Source organism: Bubalus kerabau, chromosome 7 (genome assembly GCF_029407905.1).
Source record: "Bubalus kerabau isolate K-KA32 ecotype Philippines breed swamp buffalo chromosome 7, PCC_UOA_SB_1v2, whole genome shotgun sequence".
In the NCBI taxonomy this organism is placed as follows: domain Eukaryota; kingdom Metazoa; phylum Chordata; class Mammalia; order Artiodactyla; family Bovidae; genus Bubalus; species Bubalus kerabau.
In genome coordinates this window covers 35,347,188-35,359,296 of record NC_073630.1, presented here as the reverse complement: position 1 = coordinate 35,359,296, position 12,109 = coordinate 35,347,188, and the positions used below count along the sequence as shown (strand labels likewise).

Sequence of the window (12,109 nt, the reverse complement as noted above, 5' to 3'; positions counted from 1 at the left end):
GTAATTATTGATAAGTATGATCCTGCTGCCATTTACTTTATTGTTTTAGGTTCGAATTTATACACCCTTTTTGTGTTTCCTGTCTAGAGAATATCCTTTAGTATTTGTTGGAGAGCTGGTTTGGTGGTGCTGAATTCTCTCAGCTTTTGCTTGTCTGTAAAGCTTTTGATTTCTCCTTCATATTTGAATGAGATCCTTTCTGGGTACAATAATCTGGGCTGTAGGTTATTTTCTTTCATCACTTTAAGTATGTCTTGCCATTCCCTCCTGGCTTGAAGAGTTTCTATTGAAAGATCAGCTGTTATCCTATGGGAATCCCCTTGTGTGTTATTTGTTGTTCTTCCCTTGCTGCTTTTAAAATTTGTTCTTTGTGCTTGATCTTTGTTAATTTGATTAATGTGTGTCTTGGGGTGTTTTGCCTTGGATTTATCCTGTTTGGGACTCTCTGGGTTTCTTGGACTTGAGTGATTATTTCCTTCCCCATTTTAGGGAAATTTTCAACTATTATCTCCTCAAGTATTTTCTCATGGTCTTTCTTTTTGTCTTCTTCTTCTGGGACTCCTATGATTGGAATGTTGTAGCGTTTAATATTGTCCTGGAGGTCTCTGAGATTGTCCTCATTTCTTTTAATTCATTTTTCTTTTTTCCTCTCTGACTCATTTATGTCTACCATTCTATCTTCTAATTCACTAATCCTATCTTCTGCCTCTGTTATTCTACTATTTGTTGCCTCCAGAGTGTTTTTGATCTCATTTATTGCATTATTCATTATATATTGACTCTTTTTTATTTCTTCTAGGTCTTTGTTAAACCTTTCTTGTATCTTCTCAATCCTTGTCTCCAGGCTATTTATCTGTGATTCCATTTTGATTTCAAGATTTTGGATCAATTTAACTATCATTATTCGGAATTCTTTATCAGGTAGATTCCCTATCTCTTCCTCTTTTGTTTGGTTTGGTGGGCATTTATCCTCTTCCTTTACCTGCTGGGTATTCCTCTGTCTCTTTATCTTGTTTAAATTGCTGAGTTTGGGGTGTCCTTTCTGTATTCTGGCAGTTTGTGGAGTTCTCTTTATTGTGGTGTTTCCTTGCTGTGTGTGGGTTTGTACAGGTGGCTTGTCAAGGTTTCTTGGTTAGGGAAGCTTGTGTCGGTGTTCTGGTGGGTGGAGCTGGATTTCTTCGCTCTGGAGTGCAATGAAGTGTCCAGTAATGAGTTATGAGATGTCTATGGTTTTGGAGTAACTTTGGGCAGCCTGTGTATTGGAGCTCAGGGCTGTTCCTGTGTTGCTGGAGAATTTGCTTGGTATGTCTTGCCCTGGAACTTGTTGGCCCTTGTGTGGTGCTTGGTTTCAGTGTAGGTATGGAGGCGTTTGATGAGCACCTGTCAATTAATGTTCCCTGGAGTCAGGAGTTCCCTGGAGTCAGGGTTTGGACTTAAGCCTCCTGCTTCCAGTTATAGGTCTTATTTTTACAGTAGTCTCAAAACTTCTCCTTCTATACAGCACCATTGATAAAACATCTAGGTTAAAGATGAAAAATTTCTCCACCATGAGGGTCCCCCAGAGAGGTTCACAGCGTTACATGGAGAAGAGAAGAGGGAGGAGGGATTTAGAGGTGACCCGAATGAGATGAGGTGGAATCAATAGAGGAGAGAGTGGGCTAGCCAGTAATCACTTCCTTATGTGCACTCCACAACTGGACTGCTCAGAGATGTTCAGGGAGTTATATAGAGAAGAGAAGAAGGAGGAAGGAGACAGAGGTGGCCAGGAGGATAAAAGGGGGGAATGAAAAGGAGACAGATCCAGCCAGTAATCAGTTCCCTAAGTGTTCTTCACTGTCTGAAACACACAGAAATTCACAGAGTTGGGTAGAGTAGAGAGGGGTTAGGGAAGAGACACAGGCGACCTGGTGGAGGAAAAGGAGAGTCCAAAGTGGGTGAGAGCAGTCAAGCCAGTAATCTCGCTCCCAAGTAAAAAATGGGTACTGAAGATTGGGTTCTTAAAGGTACAAAATTGGTAACAAATACCTAAAAGCAAAAATTAAAAATCTAGAGTAGAGTTTGGAATTTCAAAAATACAATGTTAAAGAAAAGAAGAAGAAAAAGAAAGAGAAAAAACAAACAAACAAAAACAAAGTCACAAAAATTATAAAGAAAATATAGGTACAAAATTGATAACAAATACCAAAAAACAAAAGTTAAAAATCTAGAGTTTGGAATTTCAAAAATACAATGTTAAAGAAAAGAAGAAAAAAAAGAAAGAGAAAAAACAAACAAACAAACAAAAACAAAGTCACAAAATTTATAAAGAAAATATAGGTACAAAATTGATAACAAATACCAAAAAGCAAAAGTTAAAAATCTAGAGTTTGGAATTTCAGAAATACAATGTTAAAGAAAAGAAGAAGAGAAAGAAAGAGAGAAAAAAAAAATCACAAAAATTATAAAAAAAAATATAGGTACAAAACTGATAACAAATGCCAAAAAGCTAAAATTAAAAATCTAGAGTAGAGTTTGGAGTTTCAAAAATACAATGTTAAAGAAAAGAAGAAAAAAAAAAGAAAGAGAAAAAGAAAAAAAAAAAAACAAGGTCACAAAAATTATAAAAAATATATATATGAATTTTGCTTTTAAAAAAAATAGGGTCTTTTTTTTTTTCAAAGTAATAGTAGGTTATAAGAGTGAAAATTAAAGGAGTAATAGAGGACTTAAAATTTTTTTTTAAATAAAAAAAAAGAATGAATGATTGTAAAAATAGTAAAAATATATCTAGGACTTTCTCTGGTGGTGTTGTGGGTATTGTGGGGTCAGTTCATTTTTGGCTAGTTCCTTGGTCTGGCTTATATTTCTCAAGATCTATAGGCCCCTTCCTATGTAGTCGGTACTAGCAACAGGGTTTTAATCTATTGCCTGTCGCTTCCAAGGCGGTTCCCTCTGTTATAGCTTCTTCTGTTTGCTGGTCTCTTCAGTGTCTGATTTCCGCCCTGATACAAAGGGGGCAGTGGTGGACACTTTTTTTTTTTTTTTTTTAGGCTCACTTGTTCAGTAGCGCTGTAGGGAGGGAGGGACGCTGCAAACAAATAACACAGGCGTGTGCTCGCAGTGCCTCAGCCACACTGGGCCTGCCCCCGCTCACGGCACGTGTAGCCTCCCTGCCCACACTGCTCAGGCTCTAGGTTGCTCCGCAGGGAACCAACCGTGGCTGGCCCTGGGCTGCTTGCACCTCCCAGGTCTAAGCCGCTCAGGTTCAAGCACTCAGGTAGTCCTAAGAGGCGCAGACTCAGTTGGGCCTGCATTTTGTGCCCTTCCCAGGTCCGAGCAGCTCAGGTGATGAGGTGTTTGGCAAGCGCGGCTGCTGCGACTTATTGCCTCCCCACCGCTGGGTTTTCTGGGTGTACCACCAGCGCACCTTCTCAGGCGGATGTTGACTGTCCAGAACCCCAAGAAGTCTTAGTTAGCAAAGAAGCCTGCTTACAGTTTTGTAGATAATGTCTCTCTGGGGCTGCGATTGCTGCATTCCGGCTCTGGCTGCCTGTCACCGGAGGGGGATGGTCTGCAGCCGGCTATCTCTGTTCAGTCCTTTGTTCCGTGCGTGGGTCTGACGGTATCTTAGGTTAGGGCTGGCTTTTCGCGTGGTAGTTATCCCACAGTCTGGTTTGCTAGCCCAAATTAGTTCGCTCAGATAGCGCTCGGGGCATTCAGGCCAGATCCTTTCTCTAAGAGATGCAGCCGGTGCAGCGCCTCCCTGCCCAGCCTCCGCTTGCTGGGGGGCGCAGGCATCTGCGCTGCTTCTCTGCTGGGGGAGTTATCACTGGGCTCCTAATCTGTGGGTTTTAATTGTTTATTTATTTTTCCTCCCTGTTATGTTGCCCTCTGTGCTTCCAAGGCTTGGCACAGACTCAGCAGTGAGAGTGTTTCCTGGCGTTTGGAAACTTCTCTCTTTTTAAGACTCCCTTCCCGAGACGGAGCTCCATCCCTCCATCTTTTGTCTCATTTTGTCTTTTATATTTTTTCCTACCTCCTTTCGAAGACAATGGCTTGCTTTTCTGGGTGCCTGATGTCCTCTGCTGGCATTCAGAAGTTGTTTTGTGGAATTTACTCGGCGTTTAAATGTTCTTTTGATGACTTTGTGGGGGAGAAAGTGGTCTTCCCGTCCTATTCCTCTGCCATCTTAGCTCCTCCCCCTCGAGCATTTAAAATAAACACACGTCACGTATGAACCTAGGTCTCAGTGGGGCCCCAGGACTCTCCACCCCCAACATCTAGCAGGCTGGTCACTGTGTCTCTTGCCCTGACCCACAAGGGGCCTCTCAACTCAGCCCAACTAAGGAATCTGCCCTCGCAGTGGATTTCAAACTTTCTTTTCAGCAGAACTCTTTTTCTTCGAGTGAAACCTGACCACCAGCAAGGCCAGCTGTGAAAAAGTAAAGAGGATTGGTGTGTGGAGAGCAAGGGGAGTGCACTGAGAGAGGAGGGGACACTGATTTGGTTCCTGCTTCTGTTCCTGGAGGAATCTTCTGAACAAAGTCAGAAACCAATAGAGGATCCACAGAGGTCATGGCTGGAGTTGAAAAGGATGCTAATCTCAATAAAGGCGGAGAGCTGAGATTCTGAGGAACCTGGAGGAGCTGTGAAATTGGGAGGCCCTCTGGGAGCAGCTACACCCTGCTGTATAGCCTATGAGAAAAAAATGGCATGAAACCAATTCCGATGATCCCAGATAGCAGTGTCTGCTGTTGCAGTGAGATGGCTGAGAGTCAAGATGCGGAGATATTTAAATTTCCTGCTTCCTTCCTACTTTCTACGGCATCTGACATCATAACAGTAAAGATAAGAAACGAAAAAATGCAAATATCAAAAAAGGTAATTGCCTTTTTTTCCATAATTTTTATAATTTTATAATTTATAGAATAATGTTTATAAAAAACTAGATGAAAAGGAATTATTTATATTTACTGTTTTATAGTTCAGTTCAGTTTAGTTCACTCACTCAGTCATGTCCAACTCTTTGCGACCCCATGAATCAGAGCACGCCAGGCCTCTCTATCCATCACCAACTCCCAGAGTTCACTCAGACTCACGTCCATCGAGTCGGTGATGCCATCCAGCCATCTCATCCTCTGTCGTCCCATTCTCCTCCTGCCCCCAATCCCTCCCAGCATCAGAGTCTTTTCCAATGAGTCAACACTTCGCATGACGTGGCCAAAGTACTGGAGTTTCAGCTTTAGCATCATTCCTTCCAAAGAACACCCAGGACTGATCTCCTTTAGAATGAACTGGTTGGATCTCCTTGCAGTCCAAGGGACTCTCAAGAGTCTTCTCCAACACCACAGTTCAAAAGCATCAATTCTTTGGTGCTCAGCTTTCTTCATAGTCCAACTCACATCCATACATGACCACTGGAAAAACCATAGCCTTGATTAGACGGACCTTTGTTGGCAAAGTAATGTCTCTGCTTTTCAATATGCTATCCAGTTTGCTCATAATTTTTCTTCCAAGGAGTAAGCGTCTTTTAATTTCATGTCACCATCTGCAGTGATTTTGGAGCCCCCAAAATAAAGTCTGAAACTGTTTCCACTGTTTCCCCATCTATTTCCCATGAAGTGATGGGACCAGATGCCATGATCTTCGTTTTCTGAATGTTGAGCTTTAAGCCAACTTTTTCACTCTCCACTTTCACTTTCATCAAGAGGCTTTTTAGTTCCTCTTCACTTTCTGCCATAAGGGTGGTGTCATCTCCATATCTGAGGTTATTGATATTTCTCCTGGCAATCTTGATTCCAGCTTGTGCTTCTTTCAGCCCAACATTTCTCGTGATGTACTCTGCATATAAGTTAAACAAGCAGGGTGACAATATACAGCCTTGACGTATTCCTTTTCCTATTTGGAACCAGTCTGTTGTTCCATGTCCAGTTCTAACTGTTACTTTCTGACCTGCATATAGGTTTTTCAAGAGGGAGGTCAGGTGATCTGGTATTCCCATCTCTTTCAGAATTTTCCAGTTTATTGTGATCCATATAGTCAAAGGCTTTGGCATAGTCAATGAAGCAGAAATAGATGTTTTTCTGGAACTCTCTTGCTTTTTCAATGATCCAGTGGATGTTGGCAATTTGATCTCTGGTTCCTCTGCCTTTTCTAAAACCAGCTTGAACATCTGGAAGTTCACAGTTCACGTATTGCTGAAGCCTGGCTTGGAGAATTTTGAGCATTACTTTACTAGCGTGTGAAATGAGTGCAATTGTGTGGTAGTTTGAGCATTCTTTGGCATTGCCTTTCTTTGGGATTGGAATGAAAACTGACCTTTTCCAGTGCTGTGGCCACTGCTGAGTTTTCCAAATTTCCTGGCATATTGAGTGCAGCACTTTCACAGGATCATCTTTCAGGATTTGAAATAGCTCAACTGGAATTCCATCACCTCCACTAGCTTTGTTTGTAGTGATGCTTTCTAAGGCCCACTTGACTTCACATTCCAGCATGTCTGGCTCTAGGTGAATGATCACACCATCGTGATTATCTGGGTCATGAAGATCTTTTTTGTACAGTTCTTCTATGTATTCCTGCCACCTCTTCTTAATATCTTCTGCTTCTGTTAGGTCCATATCATTTCTGTCCTTTATCGAGCCCATCTTTGCATGAAATGTTCCCTTGGTATCTCTAATTTTCTTGAAGAGATCTGTAGTCTTTCCCATTCTGTTGTTTTCCTCTATTTCTTTGCATTGATCGCTGAGGAAGGCTTTCTTATCTCTTCTTGCTATTCTTTGGAACTCTGCATTCAGATGCTTATATTTTTCCTTTTCTCTTTTGCTTTTCACTTCTCTTCTTTTCACAACTATTTGTAATAGTTACAAAATTCAATTTGCATGGTTTTAGAGGGTCCATTTAGCTTCTAAAAGATACTCTCCAAAAGTCTATTTTTAAGAATATAACTTTCACCTACTTTCACATAATCTGTTAAGATTAGTACTATTGAACAAATAAATGAGTTGATAATGCCAAAATCAATAACATTTTTATAACTTCCTTAGGAAGTAATATCTTAAAGGATAACATGGCATTATGTTTTCCTAGAGATTTAATGAATAAAGCAACTTACATTTTACTATGTCTGCTCATCAAAGAGAATTAAATTGTTTATATTCAAATCTTGATATGCATATAATTTGCATTTTAATTTTGAGTTGAGAATCAGAACCCCAATAAATAAATAAATTGAAAGAAATAAAGTATTAAAAATTTCCCAGTGATTTAGGGGTAAATTTAGTCAGACAATTCAAATAAAGTTGAAACAAATTGACTGTTTTTTGGCTTTCTGCTTGACTGTGGTTTCAAACAAATGAGTAACTTCAACTTTCTCTGGTTTCTTAGATACAGCTATAGTAAAAGTATAATACAAATCTAAATTTTCACTGTTTTTAATTTGACTACTTTTAGCTGATCAGTCTAACTAGGTATAGCTTTACTCCTACTAGTTTATGCAGTTTTATGTATATTTTTCAGAAAATCAAAATTTGTGACTGGTCTAACCATTTTAGGCCTAAATGATTATGCTTTAAAATGATTTGCCAATAACTGAAGATCTGACTTGATCTGAAATCTAGGACTTAGCACTCAAGATAATATAATGATTCTATTATAAACCACACATATACTATATAAGCCACTCAAGTGTAAAATTCACATTTACACAATTAAAATAAAAAAGCCAAATACACCCATGGGTCATTGACTTACCAAGCAGGTCATTTTGTGGTAACCATTCTATGAGCCTGGTGTTGTTTCCCAGATTCTTTGGTTTGGTTCCAGAAAATCTGAAATGTACACCAGACAATGAATCTTTCAAAGAATCAAAGTTGACTCTTGGTATGAACTGTCTGGTTAAACTTTCAGGTTTAAAATAAACGTTACATGATCTTTTGTTGATATTCTTAAGAGAGAAGCCATGCTTCAATAACAACAAAAATTTTAGTTACTTTTTCACATTTTCACTGATTGAGGGACAAATATGAAACATTCTGGATTATATTGAGATCCATGTTCCTTCAGCGCTTCTCACAGAGCTGAGGAAAATAGCAATCACATGAACCTCTGCTAGAAAGTCAACTTTCTACCAGCATCCAGAAGGTGAGAGAGGAAGGCAGGGAGGACCACCAGTGGGCAGTCCCCACTTCCCATCTGGACACCCAGAACCCGAGGAAAGGCTCGAGAACTAGGAGAAAGCAGGAAGTACTCCTCTCCGACTGAGCCCCAGGGATGGTACTGTGGGGTAAAGATGCAGGCTGTTTCCCGCCTGGGTCTTTGAAACACAAACCATAAAGTGCTCATCAATTGAGAGAAAGGCAAGAGCCTGAAATAGGCTGATACAAACCAGCCCAGACAATTAACAGAAGGGGCACTTTCTGGGTTAAGCCTCACACAGGAAATCCAACATCCACTTCATAGCTTAGCTGAGAGAAAAGGAAAAGTGTTAGCCCCTCAGTCGTATCAACTCTTTCTAACCCCATTGATTGTAGCCTCTGTCCATGGGATTCTCCAAGCAAGAATAGTGGAGTGGGTTGCCATGCCCTTCTCCAGGGGATCTTCCTGACCCAGGGATTGAACCCGGGTCTCCCACATTGCAGGCAGATTCTTTCCCAACCGAGCTGCACCAGAAGTGGGAACTAATTCTCCCACAGTCTGTACAAGGCAGAAAACCATATTCCTTACAGCATACTTGTAAAGGCTCGACACTGTGGGGCTGACCTTGTTCACCTCCATATCCCTAACACTCAATGGTGGGGGCAGGTACTAAATAAATACGTACTAAATAAGTGCTCAGGGCCAAGTTTAGACACTGGGTTAGAAATTCCAGAGACCGGACTGCCCCAGTGGTACAGCAGATTAAGAATCCTCTTGCCAGTGTTGGGGACATGGGTTCAATCCCTGGTCCAGGAAGACTCTACATGCCATGGCACAACTAAGCCCGTTCGCCACAACTGCTGAGCCTCTTCTCTCGAGCCCGGGAGCCACATGTACTGAGCCCAAGTGCCACAACTACTGAATCCCGTGTGCCCTAGAACCCATGGGTGCTCCCCAAAAACAGAAGCCCCCACAATGAGAAGCCCGAACATCGCAACAAAGAGTTGCCGCTGCTTGCTGCAACTAGAGAATGCCGGAGAACAGCAATGAAGACCCAGTGAAACCAAAAATAAAAATAGGTAAATAATTAAAAAAAAAATTTGAGAGACAGACACGTTGGCCATGCCTCCCAAAAGAAGGGGGGTCTGTTTTGACCAGCACTAACTGGCAAGTCACTGTCTTTTTAAAGGCCTGGTGTCTGGGATGAAAGGAATCAAAAGCATTTATAAACAAAGTGGGAGCCCAAAGCTTCCATGAAACATTTTTTCTATTTAATCATTCATCTATCAGTTTTTAATCTCATTCCAACACTAATTTGAAGCAATATATAGAAATGGCTTCTCTGGTGGCTCAGACAGTATCTGCCTGCAATGCAGGAGACCTGGGTTCCATCCCTGGGTCAGGAAGATCCTTTGAAGAAAAGAATGGCAACCCACTCCACTATTCTTGTCTGGACAATCCTATGGACAGGGAGCCTTGTGGACTGCAGTCCATGGGGGTGCAAAGAGTTGGACACAACTGAGCAACTAACCCACACACACAGAAATGCACGCAACTATACATTTTTAAATGATCATAAATAACAGAAGGGTCCATGGGGTCGCAGAGAGTTGGACATGACTGAGCAACTGAACAACAACAAAAGTGAGAGTAACATAAAAATGCACATCAACAAGGACACATCACTATGCACTGTATCTTCTTTTTATGCTATAGACTAGATGTCTCTCTCCATCACTGCTGCTGCTGCTGCTAAGTTGCTTCAGTCGTGTCCAACTCTGTGCAACCCCATAGACGGCAGCCCACCAGGCTCCCCCGTCCCTGGGATTCTCCAGGCAAGAACACTGGAGTGGGTTGCCATTTCCTTCTCCAATGCATGAAAGTGAAAAGTGAAAGTGAAGTCGCTCAGTCTTGTCTGACTCTTAGCGACCCCATAGACTGCAGCCCACCAGGCTCCTCCATCCATGGGATTTTCTAGGCAAAAGTGCTGGAGTGGGGTGCCATTGCCTTCTCCGCTCTCCATCACAGAGTATTGTATAAATTAATCCCTAGATTTTAACATATTAAGAAACAAAATGAAAGCATTATATAAATTATGCAAATTTTATATATTAACATTTAATATATATTAAAGGGTATTATGTAATTATTATATTTATATTATAAATATAAATTATTTTATAATTTATATAAATTATAATTATATAAATTAATTTATATTTAATATTATATATTAATAATATAAATTAATATGTTAATTTATATATTAAAGAGTATTATATAAATTAATCCCTACATTTCAACACATTAAGAAACAAAATGAAAAGTCAGGGCATCCTGCTAATGTTGCCAGGGTATCAGTGTGTTGTGGTTATTTACACCTGCGGACTAAGCAAGAGGATACACAAAATCAGTGGTGAAGAAACAATCTATATTATTACTTTACCTCCAAATCACTTTTTGGGGCAATCTCCCCAGAGCTCCGGCCAGTTTGGTAGCAATGTCTTCTGACAGATACTTCACGCCAGCTCCAAAAGACACCAGGACAAAGCCATGCTCATTAGCACCATTTACCCACCTTTGGAGATCCTGCAATTCAAAACATGGCAGTTAATTTTATGAAGGAGTAATATAGTTTATAACCAGTGTCATCACAGCTCTGTTTTTAAAAAGCACTCAGATAATTTTCTTAAACAATCAGAACCTGAAGAGGATATAATATTTCCCTTTAAATGCTTTTCTTTCAAATATTTCACCTGCTGATGCTAACTAAAATAAGGAGAACAGATAGTTAATTTGGTAAGATTAATAAACAACAACAAAATATCAGTAATTAATGGCCTAAGATCTCAGACAGAAGTAAAAAAAAATTGAAACTTATATTTAAAACATGGCTAGAGATAAATCTGTATGAGGATATGCCTGAAAGATTAGACATATGACAAAAATAAAAACTACTACCGCAACACCCACCCAGGGAGAAGCTCCAATACTCTGGGCCACCTGATGCAAACAGCTGACTCATTGGAAAACTTGGGTAAGATTGAAGGCAGGAGAAGAAGGGGATGACAGAGGATGAGATGGGTGGATGGCAACACCGACTCGATGTACATGAGTTTGAGCAAGCTCCAGGAGCTGGTGACAGATAGGGAAACCTGGCGTGGTGCAGTCCATGGGGTCGCAAAGAGTCGGACACAACTGAGCAACTGAACTGAACTGATCTGAACTGAGGCTGATTTTATCTTGGTCTAAGCATTTCTGAGAAGCGTACTGTATTATATGACTGAGAAAGAGAAGGAATTAGCTGATAGGGGCACAGAACCATAGGCCTAACAAGTTTTACTGTTTCTCTAACTATTTCTTCAACTTCTACTCACACAGAACAGAAATCATATGTACTGTATAGAGAGGCATCCCAGGGTTCTGGAAACCTCCGAGCAGAAGCTTTCCCTCATTGTGTGGAAAAACACTAAATTCTCAAACATGTCCATCTACAGCTAATAGATACAGGGCCATAGCAAATCTGATACTAACTAAAGAAACTGTCAAACTGCAGGAATTACTCATTTCATAGGAAGACACATTAACACCCTTCTGCCAGTATCACTGACTTGTGCTAAAGATGAAAGCAGTTTGTTTCAAGGAACACGAACCTGGCAGCGTTTCATTCTGTAAGCACCAGCTTGTTTTCATGGTAACTCATCCCTCTGACTAAGTCTTTCGTCAAAGGCACTGAGCTTCAGTTTCCCATGTGAAAATTCATAAAGCCACAGTGCTTTGAAGAACACATAATTCTACTGTAAGGAAAACAAATATACTGTCCACTGGCAATACCTATGCCCTATTACAGTCATGGAAACAGGGGACAGTCCCACGTTGTCATCACATCAGGCAGAGTGAGCTGTCTCAGTTACGGCTTGCAGACCTGGGAGGTCTCTGGTTCAGGATGAAGAAGTTATTGAGACGACTGTGTTGTCTGTGCTTTTTCATGGCACAC

The 12,109-nt window shown here is 40.7% G+C and overlaps 1 protein-coding gene across 1 annotated transcript in view; it reads right to left on the bottom strand.

Annotated features, from left to right (window-relative positions):
* Positions 1-12,109, bottom strand: part of UGT8 (UDP glycosyltransferase 8) — a 111,387-nt gene that overhangs the window by 9,531 nt on the left and 89,747 nt on the right. Inside the window, exons 4-5 of the mRNA XM_055588028.1 lie at positions 10,559-10,701; positions 7,729-7,805 (exon numbers count right to left, since the gene is read on the bottom strand). Coding sequence (XP_055444003.1) covers positions 7,729-7,805; positions 10,559-10,701 — 220 coding nt within the window. The remainder of the gene's footprint in view (positions 1-7,728; positions 7,806-10,558; positions 10,702-12,109) is intronic.